The sequence below is a fragment of the Corylus avellana genome, chromosome 3 (assembly GCF_965113065.1).
Source record: "Corylus avellana chromosome 3, dhCorAvel1.hap1.2, whole genome shotgun sequence".
Classification (NCBI taxonomy): domain Eukaryota; kingdom Viridiplantae; phylum Streptophyta; class Magnoliopsida; order Fagales; family Betulaceae; genus Corylus; species Corylus avellana.
In genome coordinates, this window is record NC_142492.1 from 269,730 (window position 1) to 284,879 (window position 15,150).

General features: G+C 35.4%; 2 protein-coding genes across 7 annotated transcripts; one reads left to right on the forward strand and one right to left on the reverse strand.

The window, feature by feature from the left end:
• Nucleotides 1-24: 24 nt before the first annotated feature.
• Nucleotides 25-1,802, reverse strand: LOC132175684 (RNA polymerase II elongation factor). Of its 2 annotated transcripts, XR_009439454.2 has the most exons (3): nt 899-1,802; nt 754-813; nt 25-673 (listed from the first exon to the last, which is right to left on the reverse strand). XR_009439454.2 is itself a non-coding variant. In XM_059587706.2 (2 exons), exon 1 carries the CDS (start codon nt 1,624-1,626, stop codon nt 946-948), a length of 681 nt encoding a protein of 226 aa, XP_059443689.2. In that variant the 5' UTR covers nt 1,627-1,802; the 3' UTR covers nt 25-813; nt 899-945. The 2 variants fall into 2 exon arrangements, 1 of the variants encoding a protein (XP_059443689.2); XM_059587706.2 differs by having other exon boundaries at nt 25-813.
• Nucleotides 1,803-2,186: 384 nt separating this feature from the next.
• LOC132173365 (nuclear pore complex protein NUP93A-like) lies at nt 2,187-14,106 on the forward strand. 5 transcript variants are annotated; one of them, XR_009439315.2, is made up of 16 exons: nt 2,187-2,328; nt 3,005-3,096; nt 3,228-3,294; nt 4,403-4,459; nt 5,657-5,746; nt 6,003-6,272; nt 6,697-6,792; nt 6,911-7,045; nt 7,407-7,460; nt 7,569-7,604; nt 8,494-8,580; nt 9,104-10,006; nt 10,650-10,831; nt 11,714-12,005; nt 12,815-12,969; nt 13,840-14,106. XR_009439315.2 is itself a non-coding variant. In XM_059584841.2 (15 exons), the coding sequence occupies exons 1-15, from the start codon at nt 2,227-2,229 to the stop codon at nt 12,890-12,892; spliced, it is 2,589 nt and encodes an 862-aa protein (XP_059440824.2). In that variant the 5' UTR covers nt 2,187-2,226; the 3' UTR covers nt 12,893-13,135. The 5 variants fall into 5 exon arrangements, 2 of the variants coding, with proteins under 2 accessions (XP_059440824.2, XP_088370883.1); XR_009439314.2 differs by having other exon boundaries at nt 7,569-7,652; nt 13,840-14,105; XM_059584841.2 differs by lacking the exon at nt 13,840-14,106 and having other exon boundaries at nt 7,569-7,652; nt 12,815-13,135.
• Nucleotides 14,107-15,150: the final 1,044 nt, after the last annotated feature.

Below are 15,150 nucleotides of genomic sequence, written 5' to 3' on the forward strand. Positions count from 1 at the left end.
ATAGATGAATCGAACACACAAGAGTGCATGGAATTTAGAATAACTAAATTTATTGTAAAGCAAGAAGTGAGCACACAGGCAGTGTTGCTTACTAGGAACATCCTAATTAAATTGTTATACAAGACCTCCATTAACGATGGACTGTAAAAGCTTTCTAGCTAATACACCGGAGAGTTGTAATGCTGCGTTTGGGAAGGAAGAGTCGCTCCTGAAAAAGGAATCTATTGATTCTATCCTAATTGGTTGGACTGATTTGCTTCACGGACTAGGTCTCTGGTTTGAGGCCAAGATAGCTGCGCCAAGTAAAAGAATTCTGGCACCAAATCTGGAGTATAATTTTTCTGGCTGAAGTATTCGGGATCAGGGCACACTGAATTGCAGAGTAATCTTAAATGTGTGATTTAGCTATCACAATTCCGCTCACTCAGGCAGCAGCTCTCATTGGAATCTGCAGCAGAATTTAGAGATGGGAAGAATCTGATCAATTTCTTCAGCTTTCAGGCCGGATGTGTAATCAGAACTTCCAACGGTGCATAAATTTGCTTGTTTTATGAATACTAATAATTATCGGACCGAAGAGGCTTCATCCCCTAGGAGAGATTGAACCGAAGCAATGGACTCAGATCTCTACCATTATCATCTTCATAAATATTGCCGAAATTCTTCATAAATACTGCATAAAAGTAGGACAAATCTAGTAAAGGAAGCATATAATGGATATAAATTATAATGGCAATGACAAGTTCTTATTACTTCGACACTGGAAGATTGATCTCACAGCTCCATTTTGTTCCCATTCTCCAACATCACAGCCTGCAGAAACCACATTTTGGGATTTCATTTCTATGAAAAAGGAGACGACATTTATAACGATGTATGTTATAATGTTTTTTATTACCTTGAACGATCTAACAGACAACGCCAGTAAACGAAAAATTCCAACGATCAGAAGCCGCAAAGGATAAACTTGGTAGCCGGAAATACCAAACCTGCAAAGCAAACAAGAGCGATGGTTATCAGATACCGAGAAAACCAAGTAAGCGGCTTCCATTTGATCTCGACGCTCGAGCTCTTCATCCTCTTTCCACTATGAGGCTCCTTAGACAAATCAAAGCTAGCCCCCTTCATCCTCAACTCCTGAATACACCTCGTGACCGCCCGGCTATCGGTCCTCTCCCTCTGCAACTGCTTCCACACCTTCCAAAACCTCCAAAGCTTCACCTGCACCAAGAACACAAACACAAGCGAGGTCGAGACAGATAAAAGACCAGGTATCCACCATTTCTTGCAAGTGTGGGAAGTATCCTCCTCTTGGGAGTTAACCGAAGAGTTAAACAGGATGGTCAAGAAAAACCCATGAAAGATGAAAAAGAAACAGCACAGTTGGAAAAGTTCTCTTTTGATAGAGTCCAATCTAGTCTCTTTAAGAGCGATGCGCCGGCCGAAAATGTCCTCTTCTCTTTGCCAGAGTTTAAGGAGCAAGAGATGGCCGGGGCTCTCAGAGATTTCCATTAGTGGGTGGTGTTGGATTGCCGCCGAGATTGTGTTCATGGCAGACAAGAGTTTGTGCTGTTGCTCTTCATCTACTGGGATTTCTACAATGTGGGCATCTTTCATTTCGGCCATTGCAGATAGTTAGATAGATAAATCAAACTTATTATGCACAAATGAAAACAGAAAACAAAAATGGCAGGCGTTGGCTAATTATAAAAGAGAAAATTTCAGATAAATAGACAAATGTATAAATAAATGGCAGAGAGTTTGCTTTCGTATTGGTTTGCTTTAGAAAGATGAGAGAAGAAGAAGATAAGAGGAAGTGAGAAACAGACTCCTACTTAAATATTGTTGCAGAAACGCCTGGGATTCTCAACGGTCCATTTTACTGTGCATTGGCAACGGTCGAATTTTTATTTTATATTTGTTGATAATTTCAACGGTTACATTTATGATTTATCTTTCTCGGCTCTCTCACAGACTCACAGTCACACATGGCATGGGCCTAGATATTCTTTCGGCTCGAACTTCTGTATCGGCCCGTTTTTCTCATGTGATTGACCCGGCCCACTCACCTAAGCCGGATTATTCCTGACTCCAAACAAACCGCTAAATTTATAAACACGTGAATATAATACATCGCCATATAGTTTATGTCCGGCGGCAATATTGTAGGAGCACCTTTAATTTTAAATTGTAGAGTAGCTAAAAGTAGTAGTAGTAGCAGCAGCAATGGCGACCGAGCAAGGCTTCAGTGGCTGGACCGATCTGCTCCATTCTTCCTCGAAGCTTCTCGAACAATCCGGTCCTTCCGCTCAGTTCCCGCCTCTTCAGGTTCCATCCTACTCTCTTTTACAGTTTTTTCTGTTTTGGTTCCCGAGAGAATGTAGGAAAATTTAAAGAAGAAAATGTGATTTCTTCACGTGTTGGATTTTGTCTTAGGTTTTGCTTGCTGAGAAAAATGAAGGAACGAGAAATTTATTGTTAGCTGCGAATTCATGAAATGCTTTGTTCTAGACCGCCGTTTGCTTTCCTAGAAAATGGAGGAAAGTAGACGGAAGGAGAAAAATAGTGTTGGAGTTTCGTTGTTTGAGAGAAATGACGGGAAAGTACAGATATTAAATTAAAACTAACCTACACAAAGTTTATAATAACCTCGAGATTTAAGAATACAATTTTTAGACTTCATAGGGAGCTTATAGACACAGGAAGGAAGTATTTTCGTGCAAAGCAGGGCAAATACTTGTTTAGCAGTCAACTAGAGCAAAAAATTTTAATTTATCTAAACAAAGCTTAAGGGTCCCTTTTCTGCATACGGAGCTTATTGCTACTAAAGAAAAAGTAAGAGTGTTAGGTATTTCTAAAAGAAATTGGGAATTCTTGTCATAAAAAAATATCGGTTGGTATTCCTAGAAAAATAAGTAGTAGATGGAAAGAAACTGGGCATTTGGTGTGTGGATGAATGCATCTTTTTTTTTCTTTTCAAGTTAATGGTTTGTATCTATTTCAGAGAAACTTAGATCAGTTAGAAGCATTATCTAAGAAGCTCAAAACAAAAACCCTGCGAGTTGAGGCTCCTTCTCAATCTATTGCTGCCACAAGGTTCCTCTATGATTCTTGTTGTAGATTCTCACATGTGATTCTCACACATATTATTACTTGAATTTACAATTTTGTTGCCAAGAAAAGATTTACAATGATATCTTCTACTATCTCTATTGTTGCATTTACAGGCTTCTTGCACGTGAGGGAATAAATGCAGAGCAGCTTGCACGGGATCTGAAGTCTTTTGAATTGAAGGTAAAATATTATTTGCATTCTACTTGTTTAATGTATATAACCTAGCCTTATTGGCTGCATATGGTAATTATATATGGACATGTCTTGATTGGCTTTAGATGTAAAATTTTCAGTAGTTTTTTCACCTTGATCATAGGTAGGTATTGAACACAATGCAATTCCCTGCTTTTTCTCATGCCCTCTTTCACAAATTAGTAAACTTAGCTCTATATTCTTTGGAAGCCATGTCTCTAAAATTCAACTCAACTCTAGAAATCCATAGTCTTATTATGAGGTTAAAACAATATGCAATTTTCTTGGAGAAGTATTTAAGGGAAAAAAAGTCCCTAGAAAAGTTGATTTTTTTTGTTTGGACAGCTGCCTTGGGAAAAATGTACTGTGGATAACCTGATTAAAAGAAACTTAATCCTGGCGGCTTGGTGTTGCATGCATAGGTGTGTTGGCAAGATCAATTGATCACCTGATAATTCATTGCTCAATTGCTAGGGATTTATGTTCCTTTGTTTTTGAGATCAAAGGATTCAATAGGTAATGCCTTAGAAAGTAGTTAAGATGTGCTTCGGGTGGAAAGGTCTTTTTGAAAAGCATAGTAGTTCTACCTCGAAGGTGACTTCTAAACAAAAGGTTTTATCTGGAAAAGGTGGCCCTCCTTTGCCTTATTTGGACATATGGAGAGGGAAGAACAACCATATGTTTAATGGTGTTGTCTATTATTGAGCTAAAATGTTGATTTCAATGGATATTGTATGAGTGCCTATTGGTTGTGGCAGTGTTCCTATCCCTTCCTTTGTAGACTTTGTTGATTATTTATATTTTATCTTGTAATTCTTGGGAGGGATTCTATGTATGCTGCATGTATGATATTACGTATCAAAAAAGAAATGGTCCTATTTGCGCTTTGTTTGATCATTCTTTTGATTTAATCTCTATCATAGTAGTTGTCACGCTCAAAGTTACTTCTGCTTTTGCTTTCTTGGTTCTACTTTGCCTTGTCTAAATGCTTTTTTTTTTGCAATCTTTTATATGATTGTTCTTTTATGAATATTATGATCTTTTTGCTTATTATCTGCTCTTTATTGTGTTTTTTTTCTTATATTTTTATCTGAAGACAACATTTGAGGATGTTTTCCCTGAGGCAACAAGTGTCGAAGAGTATTTGCAGCAGGTAGTTTTCTTAATCTGACTTAAATAATTTTTAGTCAATAATAAATAAATAAAAGAATCTGACTTAAATATTTTAATATCACGAGGGATTTTTTTTGGGGGTGGGGGGCAATTGGAGAAAAGAAAAACTTATGGGGTTTTTTTGTGTTTTACCTCCAAAATTTTTGAAAAAACATACCTTTAGAGATTTTCCTGGCTTTGTCTCTGACTATTCATGCGTTTGGTGATTGTTCTACATTCTTTTGCATTCCAACTTTGGTGCTAAAAGAACAGAATTACTGGCGGTATGGATAAATGACTGTTTGGATAGCTATTTCCTCCACAAATATGATTACATGTCTGTCATTACTTACTCACTAGTACAGCAAATTTTAAAGAGTCAATGCTTATGAGCAATCTTGCTCGACTTTCTCTGTTAAGTACATGATGATACTCATATTTTATATATTGGTTTCAAATATACTGATAGATAATCTACATATTTTTTACTTGGAAGTGGCCGAAGACCAATTCAAAGTTTAAGTTTAAATTAGTTCTGGTTCTAGGCTAGAAGAGATTCTTGAAAATCTACCAGTTTTCCAATAAGAGCAAGGAACACAGCTACCAGCTTGTTCTGGGGGTGTTTTGGAGGGAGAAATAATTGATTCTCTATCAGATTTTTTTTTTTTTTTTTTTTTTTTTAATTTCTTATAATTTTTTTTTTTTTTTTCAATCTTCAACTTGTAAATGAAAAGTTAAAACTGGCCTCTTTCCCCTCCCAACATGAACATGCAGTTTGATTGTGCTGTTGCAGTACAGCTCCTTTATCCTGATCACCACGATTATTCTAATTTGGTTTCATGAATCTGCAGATAAATAATTGATTTATTGGGATGTTTGTCAAATACTTAATTCTCTATCAGATTTTTTTATTTTTTAAATTTTTTTTTAAAAGTTTTTAAAATTTTCTTTTTTTCAATCTTCAACTAGTAAATGAATACTTAAAACTGGCTTCTTTCCCCTCCCAACGTGAACATGCAGTTTGATTGTGCTGTTGCGGTACAGCCCCTTTATCCTGACCACGATTATTCTAATTTGGTTTCATGAATCTGCTTTCTTTTTTAGTACCTCACAGAGTATTCAGCCACTTTCCACTTGCATTTTTGAGAGTGCTTGATATTGGTATCTTGATAATGGTGTATGTGATATTTCTTCTCAGGTTCATGAGATGGCAATGGTCTCAGCCATTCAGGAAGCTCAGAAGGATAATCTAAGAAGCTTTAATGATTACATGATGAAAGTTTTGCAGGTTATGACTTAGTTTTACCCTATACAAATTTTTGGGTTTGTTTCTTTATATTTGGACATGACACTTTCACACACATGCCTGTGCACACACACAAACACAAACACATATATTTGTAGGTATTTCTTGGAGCTGTGTTTTAGCTTCAAAATTCTCAATATGGAGTGTCCATTTTGGACCATCCATAATAAATCTTACATATTTTATGAGAAATTTTTCTTTGCACTCTGAATGCTGTGTATAATTTTATTTATAACAGGAGGATTGGCAAAAGGAAAAACGCGATTTTCTTCAGAGTTTAAGCCAAATTTCAACATTACCCAGGACTAATATGATTGAAACCTGCTCCGGGGGTTCTCATCCTGGTCAAACAGTGTCCATTGCATCTAGCTCTCAAGTTTCACCTGGTCCATCTACGAAGGATCTCGTACCTCTAGCTAACAAGCCTATCCTCGATAAAAAGGCATCAATCTATGCTGAAGTTGTGAAGAATCTGAATAATGCAAGGGAGCGTGGCTTACCATTTAAGGTAAGGATGATTATTGCCTTTTTAACTTATTGCTACATCATGTTGAAAGGCATCTAAGCTTGGGTGGCCTGATTGTTTTTTTTTTTTTTTTTTTGGGTTTAATAATCAGCTAAGTATTGGTACGAATTGGAAAGTTGCAATTCAACATGAGATGTTGTCATCTTAACCACTTATTGCCTTTTGGTTAAAAGAACCAGTTTGCAGCATATCTGAACTTCTGATACGTCATACTGTCAAGTTATATTGCCTTTTTCTTTCATTGTACTTTCGATCTTAGTTTTTTTTAACTTGAAGTTGGTTTTTGTTATGCGTTTGTTAGGCTTTTACTTTAGGCGACAGGTTCTTTTAGTTCAAAGTTGGCTTTTGTTGTGTATTTTATGTTTTCTATATGTATGACATATTTGCTGTTTATTCTTTTTACTAGCCTGCTACAGCTTTCAAGGGTGCTCATGAAAGTTTAGGCATTGAGGGATCTAGTGGAAAATCTGTTAACATGCAGAAGATATGGCACCTCATTCAGGTGTAACCTCTAACATTGCACTTAGCTTTTCTGATATATTCTAGTCTGAGAGCTTGTTATCTTATATATAATGTTCTGTTTTTAATACAAGTAGTTATTCGTATTTTCATTTCGACAGATTCTGATGGGTGAGGATTCAACTGTGCAACATAATGTTTCCAAGAAGATGTCACTAATCATTGGTGCCAGGCGCCATCTGGAATGGGGGCATGAGAAATATATCATGGATACAATACAAAGTCATCCTGCACAGGTTATAACTTTGTCTAGTATCATATTATTTCAATGCTGATGTTAACATTTCCAAACTGAATTTAGTTAATGAATGCTTATGTGTTTTGTTATAGATCTCTTAGTTATTATTTGATTATTGATTCTCCTTCGGTGGTTGAACGCTTAATCTATTGTTGCGTGTTCATATGAACTTTACTTTTTGTAATGATTAAAATGCTTCTTTTTTTTTTTTTTCCCATTATTTCTTCTATGAGCATCTCGCTCATTAGATATGTATGAAAACATAAAGTACAGATCTCTTGGAAATGGTTGTTTCAAAGCTTGTATTTGCATTGGTTATTTCAACACTCATGTTTTGTGGACATGTTTTGATCTCATAGGCTGCTCTTGGTGGGGCTGTTGGAAATTTGCAAAGAGTCCGCGCCTTTCTTCGGGTTTGTTAACATGCTTCCTTTGAATTTTCAGGAATCGCATATAATGACACATTATATCATCCTGTCAAAAATTAATTATTTGTCTTAATATTATTTATTTTTGTGCAGATTCGTTTAAGGGATTATGGTGTTTTGGATTTTGATGTAGGTGATGCTCGTAGACAACCTCCTGTTGATACCACCTGGCAGCAGGTCTTGAATACTTATATCTGTATTTTTAATCTAGCTTGCATTTCGTTAGTCAATCTACTTGTTTTAAATTAAAGTTATGTATAATCTAGCATGCATTTCAAATTTCAAGTTATGTATAAAGCTGATTAGTTTCAAACACTCGATGCAATTCACAAGTTCCAATCCATGGCTGATGTCAAATTTTGAAGTAATCCGTTGCATGACTGCTAAATTTGGTCATGTTTAAGCTATTAAGCATGTTCCTTTACTATTTGAAGAACTTAAAAGTAAGGTGTCCTGATACTGGTAGTTTGTGCATGTGATATTTATGATCCACTGGGTTCGCATCACACACATCTCAAATAGATTTTATGTCTGTGGTCTCCCATAGTTCCTCGTTTAACGTCTTGTGAAGTTGTTTGAAACTTCGACCTCTAGTCCTCGGCTATCTTGCTTTAAAGGAGGGTAACTGAATTAGATTCAGAGGCATCTCAATTGTTGAATTGTTTTTGCACTTTTTTTTTTCTTTTCTCATTGTCAACATAGGCTGTTTGGGAACTGTTGTCCACATACTACTGGTCCTCGTTACTTTTAGATGTAATTGAAGGAGATATTCACTTCTTTTTAGTGTTTTTTGAGTCTGTCACTTTTGAAATTGTAAGCAATAACAGTACCATATGAAAGCAAAAATAGACATGGAATAGAAGCTACCAGTTCCCTTTTGTTTTTTGTGAACCTTTTGTTTTATCTGATAGATTTGATATGTTCAACTTATATTTTAGTTTTTACTATAGACTATTTTTTTTTTCCTACTTTTGAATAACTTTGTTTTTTACTAAATCCTATTCTTTATGTGTGACAGATATATTTTTGCTTAAGGACTGGATATTATGATGAAGCAAGAAATGTGGCTCTGTCATCCCGTGCTTCACACCAATTTGCTCCCTTGGTATAGATTGTTCACTGGTTATTGATAAGACTTTATTTTAGGGTAAAATGAACCTATACCTATGTGGTTGAATGCAATATTCTATTGGAGGTTTCAATTTTTCTAATCAAACCTCCTATAGTGTTCAATTGTTTTGATCAACTACTTTGATTCTCTTTTTCTTAAAATCATACTCCTTGTGTACTTGGGTACGCCCTTTGGTTTTTATTGAAGTCCTCTTATAAAAAAATGAGTAATTAGTCAGATGAGATGCTAGTGATCCCAACCATCACTCAACCACATCCCTCTCTTTAATCATATCCCATTTGATATTCCATTAGTCATATGAGAATAATTTTTGTTCATGAGTAAGACAGGAAGATGATAGAATTAGTTGATTAGGACAAAGGGATACCACTAGGATTGTGAGTAGAAAAATTGGAAACTTAAAGGAGTGTCAATAGAACCGCATCAAATCGCAATGAGTGTTAGTGTATTTTACCCAATATTTTGTTGGACCTTAGTCATTCTTCCTTTTTGACAGCTTGCAGAGTGGATCAATACTGGGGGGATGGTGCCTGCTGAGACTGCAGCTGCTGCATCAGAAGAGTGCGAGAAAATGTTAAGAATGGGTGATCGGGTGGGAGGAGCTGCATATGACAAGAAAAAGTTGTTGTTGTATGCTATCATATCCGGTTCTCGCTGGCAAATTGACCGCCTGCTTAGAGATCTACCAAATCTGTTCAATACAATAGAGGATTTCTTATGGTTCAAACTGTCTTCAGTACGAGACTACCCAAGTAGAGTCTCATCTGTGAATCTAAATGAGGGAATGGTACCATACAGTTTGGATGATTTGCAGGTCTACTTGAACAAATTTGATCCATCATATTATACCAAAAATGGAAAGGATCCTCTGGTATACCCTTATGTTTTGCTTTTAAGCATCCAGTTGCTTCCAGCTGTCTTCTACTTGTCTAAGGAAACAGGAGATGAAGGATATAACATTGACGCTGCCCACATGTCAATTGTGTTAGCAGACCATGCCATCCTTTCTGAAGGTTCTGGTGCTGGGCAAAAACTGGAAGTGATGGATGCTTATGCCGAGGCATCTAGCATAATTAGGCAGTATGGATCTGTGTACTTACGTCACGGTGATCTATCAATGGCATTAGAATATTATGCACAAGCTGCTGCTTCAGTAGGTGGTGGACAATTTTCATGGACAGGAAGTGGTAATTCAGATCAGCAAAGGCAGAGAAGCTTGAAGTTGAAGCAACTCCTTACTGAGCTGTTGTTACGGGACGGTGGGATCTATCTTTTACTTGGTTCAAGAGGTACTGGAGAAGAAGGTCAATTAGGAAGGTTTTTGACTGATGCGAAAGCAAGACATCAATTTCTGCTGGAAGCTGCTCGCCAGTGTCAAGAAGCTGGGCTTTATGACAAAGTAATCTTAATTTCTTGCCTTATTCAATTTCTTTATTTCTGGAGTTTTATATGAAGAAATTGTGGCTTTTTTTTTTTTTTTTTGTAAGTAAAATAGTGTTTCTATCTTCATTTACCTTACTGGTATTAGTGATTTTCAGATAGCCTTATAGGATCTTTATGTTTGTTCCATATTCTACTCTTTAATCTTGGTGGTGGGCCATATTATGTTTTATCTGCTAAAAGGTGCTAGTACCTTTTGGGAGTGGGAATGACTTCATGGTTTAACTATTCTTCAGACTCTCTTCGCTCCTTGGTGAACAACGTTTCCATGTTAAAATGAACTTGGAATGACTCCATGATGTTATTTGTTGACATTTTCATATTGGTTAAAATTTTTAAATGGTATTCTTATATATACATCTTTTACACACATCTTTGTCTCGAACGTCTTTACTTTCTTCTGTTTGCCATCTTTACTTTCTTCTGTTTGCCCCTCAATTTAAACTTATTCATGGTTTTATTCAATCTTCTGCCATCTTCAACTGTTAATGTTTCTTGCTTTTAACAGGTTTGCTTCAACTAATTTCATTTCCTCTTTCACTGTGTTATTTAACTTAATGTTTTGATCTTGATTTGACCCTTACATTTTGTTGAAAATTCAGTCTATAGAAATTCAGAAGAGAGTTGGGGCATTTTCAATGGCACTGGATACCATCAATAAGTGCCTCTCTGAAGCAATATGCGCCCTCTCACATGGTAGATTAGATGGCGAGAGCCGGACCGCTGGCCTCATTCATTCTGGCAATGAGATATTGGAGACATACAGATATTATCCTGAAGTCAGGTTATTCCAATACTCAGCATTTCAACATGTTCTTCTTGGTGTTTGTAGCTAGTCCTGGCCAATATTCTTGTATTTTTGTCACCCAAGTTCAATGGTAGATTGAAGCCAAAAGTTTTCAACTAAGACAAACCTTCTGAGACGTTAGAGCCTTTAAAAAAAATAAGAGCTCATATTCTGGAGTGGATTTGAAGTTCAATACTTTTAAAATTATGAAGCAATTTTGAATTGTTATAGTATAGAGTCATTAACTACACCCAGGTTCAATTTGTTAAGCACATTAGTGACAGAACTCAAGTTGACCCCAGCTTAATTAGGATTAAAGCTCAATTGAGTCGAGTAAAAAGGCCAAAACTGAGTTTTGTCTATTATACTTTTATAATTAGTAATTTATTCACCATTACAGTGAATTTTAAAAATAAATGCGGAATCATCTTCGAAATATCTGGGATTTTTTTTCAAAAATTGTCAATGAAGTTTTTGTTTTAATTTTTATTAAATTTTGTTTTAAAATTTATGCCTGAAGCTATTGGTGAATTATGTTGCTGCTGCCTCCTTCGGACTGCTATGTTTTTGTTTGTTTGTTTTGTTTTGTTTTGTTTTTTTTTTTTTTTTTATGGGTTTCTGCAACAATTAGTTTGATATTTTATTTTCTTGGCTTTAATCTAGTATTTTTGAATTACTGGGACCTTCACACTTGATCAAAAAGTCAAAATTTTGATTAGTAAATTTAAGAAATATGATCGTGAATCTTTAATAATCTTGAACTGTTAACTGCCCTTATCTATGATTTATGTTAATTACATGTCATTGTTTACATTTTATGTAATCCTTATTTTATTTAATGTTTCCCCCAATCAAAGATCTCTTGAATTTGCGGTGCAGTCCTCAAGAGAGAGAGCATGTTTTGGAGCAACAAACCATATTAAGACAACTTGAGGCAATATTGTCAATCCACAAGTTGGCAAGAATGGGCCATCATCTAGACGCTTTAAGGGAGGTTGCCAAACTTCCATTTCTCCCATTAAATCCTCGAGCGCCAGATATTACTGTTGATGTGTTCCAGAATTTATCTTCTCATGTACAAGCTTGTGTTCCAGACCTTTTGAAGGTTGCTCTCACTTGCCTGGACAATGTGACAGATTCTGATGGATCACTTCGTGCCTTGAGGGCTAAGGTATGTTGAAATAAATGAATACAATTCTTCTACTATTTTTCCTTTGTTCTTTCTCTCTGCTACTATTATTTTGCTTATAGCCACTTGATAGCTTAAAACTTGTACTTTGAAGGGAACTTGTTTTGTTTTATATTGTCAAAATGGAATTCAAGGATGCTCATAAAAGTAAGTTTGTGTTTATGTACTGATGTATCATGGAACTTCATTATTCTTTCAAGCGGAGTTAAAGGTGGTTAGCTAGTGTAGTCAACTTGTAAAGTTTACTGATTGGATTCGTTGGTATGAGCTTGCTCCATTCAAGTTCAAAAAGAGTTATTTTCGTTCTCTTGAATTTAGCTTCTTTGGGGTTAAAAAAGGTCATGCCTAGAACGGTGGAAGGCAGATTGGCTGGTTGGACAGAGCCTTTTGGGAAGCACAGCAGTAGTGAAATTTGAAATGTTGTCCTTTACGTTGTATATTTGTGTCTGGAGGGTTTGTTTACCCAATTTGTTAGAGTTTGTGGAGCACAAGAATTCAACAGACATGAGAAAATAAAAGCTTATGGACTTTAGGAATTAGTTTTCATTTTCTTTCTTATAGGGTATTTTCTCTTGCTTATTGCGTTCCTTCTTTGTGCTTTTTAATCGAGATTACTTAACTAAAAAAGGTTGTATATGATAATCTTTGAAATTGCCAACTTCATTTTACTGAGAGAGGGCCTACTAGGAGAATGTAGTAATGGTTTTTGGATTCCATACCCGAGTATCATCTGGTTTTTGGTATGTGCTGTTCTTGTTTAATGATGGGTGAATATTTTTTTGTCTTTGCAGATTGCAAGCTTTCTTGCTAATAATTTGAAAAGGAATTGGCCCCGTGATTTGTATGAAAAGGTTGCTCGGAGCTTGTGAGGCTTACAATTTACAAACCATGGCAGATTGAGATATCCCTATTCGGCATACAACTCTTAACAGGATTTTGGGTTGAGGTATCAAATATTTAGCCTTCTCTGTAAAAAAAAAATGAAAATCCATCAATATAGGCTATCTTACCATAATAACCAATGTAGAAAAATATATATGCGTTGGTTAATGTATTTCGCAACACTTCCTTTTTGCTGACTAGAACCTTTGTACAATCTGCTCATTTCCATGTTTACAAGGTAGTTCCAATCAGTTAGTGGATCAATCCTTCCTAAAGAAAAAAAAAAAAAAAATCAAGAATTAATTGATGCTATCACATGAACATTGTAAAATAAAAATGAAGTATATGCAGTACTCATTGATTAAACAAGATGCATGTTATCACAAACTTAAGAAAAGCAAAAAAGAAACAAGAAACAAGAAACAAGAAAGGTATAGACCTGAATTGCTGAAAGAAAAATATATTTCAATTTGGTCCACGAATTGTAAATTGTATGAATCTAGCCATTATAAATAGCCGATGTGGCTAATGTCGTCACACACCTATCTTTACAAAATGCCCATGCCAGTTAATTTTATAGGCCATTGATGGTCAAGCAAGCTGAGGATAATATTGAAGTATGTTGGGGAAATAAATCACGTGACCTACTCGAAACAGTCCATAACGTGAAAAATAACTTCATAAGTTCATTACGTGGAGAATAACACCTATTGTACAATTGATTAAATAATTTATGCTCACCATATGACAAGTATACCATAGGCCATATTTAGGAATCTCTTAAGTTCAAAATTGTCACTCTGTCAAAAAATAAGAGGGACACTCATATACGTTATCTCTTTAAACCTTTTCTATTCGGTTACTTTGCTAAACAATGTATTGATTTGAACATCGGAGTGTTAAGGAATTGGTGACAATTTTTTCTATTTTGCAGGTGGCCCATTGCCGGTTCGATTGTCAGAAAAATTACTTTAGCAAAGTATTTTTCAAAACCTTAAAAGAGTAAATTACAGTTTAGTAATGAAGTTAAATTTATCAACCAGTTATTAGTACCAAACTTATAGTATGGTTGTAAGAAAAATCTTCTTGGTGTTTGAGGGAACAACTCGCCTTTTCATTTTGATCTATTATTCCAGGGTTTTGACAGTATGGTGAATGGGAGGCAAATGCTCATTGATTGTTTTAGCATAATAGATTGTGTGAGGTTATACACTTGTTAGCCAATTCGTTTATTCTCCTTGAAGGGGATTCTCTGCTCTACATCTTTGCCATCAATAAAGATCATCTCTGCTTGGATTGGCTGCGTGCCCCAGTGATAGCTGATATTTGCTTATATCTTCTGCGGTTTGCTAATTGGACTGCTTCAAAAGTTTCAAGATGTGCTAACTTGAGAGTACATTTGGTTGCTAAATGGACCGTTTCCAATAATATGTTTGGAAGTATTTCTGCTTTTTTCCCCTTTTCTCTCTTCACTTAGGTTTAAGAGTGGAAAAAACCCCCTTTGTAATCCTTTCCCCCCTCCCCCACTTTGATTTTATATATATATATATATATATATATATGGAAAAGTGAATAGAAATGATCTGACGAGAACAATGAAACAAATTGGAAGGATGTGACTAGAAGAATTAAAAATCTATGGATCTCAATAAAACAACATTAAACCAAGCATCAGTGAATTTAGCTTGTACCATGAAACTCAAAATTCAACCTAACAAAGTTTTATTTTAAATTGACTTGACAAAAAATTCAAAATGTATACCAGAATAACATGTTTTGAGAATAACATGTTTTGAGAAGATAGTTTAATAGATTGAATCAGCATTGGTTTTTGTGATTCCAACATAGAGTGATGGTTAACATGGTTTACAAGAGTCACATGCCTAGGGAATGCAGCAAAAGGACAACCTCCCTCCAATCAACATGCGCCACATGGCTAGTAGGTATGACAAGTCAGCTATAGAAGGCAACAGACACCCGGTAAAAAGGAAACTTTTATCTCATTCTTTTGAACCATATCTTCTTTTCTCTTGAAGTATTTGGCTTCGATGCTTCATATTTAACTCCAAGTTTTTTTTATGAAAAAGAAAGAACGTGGAATTAAATATGAGCGGTTAATAATACTTCATAACATGTGTTGTAAATTTTTTACCGCACTTAAAAAAGCAAATTCCTCTCCTAACTATTATCTTCAATTATATTGACTTAATCATCAAAGTTATATTAGACTATTTATCTTTGGCAA

Bases quoted from the DNA above. Each gene is read 5' to 3' on its own strand.
- LOC132175684 (XM_059587706.2), bottom strand. From the start codon at position 1,626: ATGGCCGAAATGAAAGATGCCCACATTGTAGAAATCCCAGTAGATGAA.
- LOC132173365 (XM_059584841.2), top strand. From the start codon at position 2,227: ATGGCGACCGAGCAAGGCTTCAGTGGCTGGACCGATCTGCTCCATTCT. The intron at 10,007-10,649 runs GTAATCTTAATT...TTGAAAATTCAG, and splicing joins AAGCTGGGCTTTATGACAAA to TCTATAGAAATTCAGAAGAG. The intron at 12,006-12,814 runs GTATGTTGAAAT...TTGTCTTTGCAG, and splicing joins TTCGTGCCTTGAGGGCTAAG to ATTGCAAGCTTTCTTGCTAA.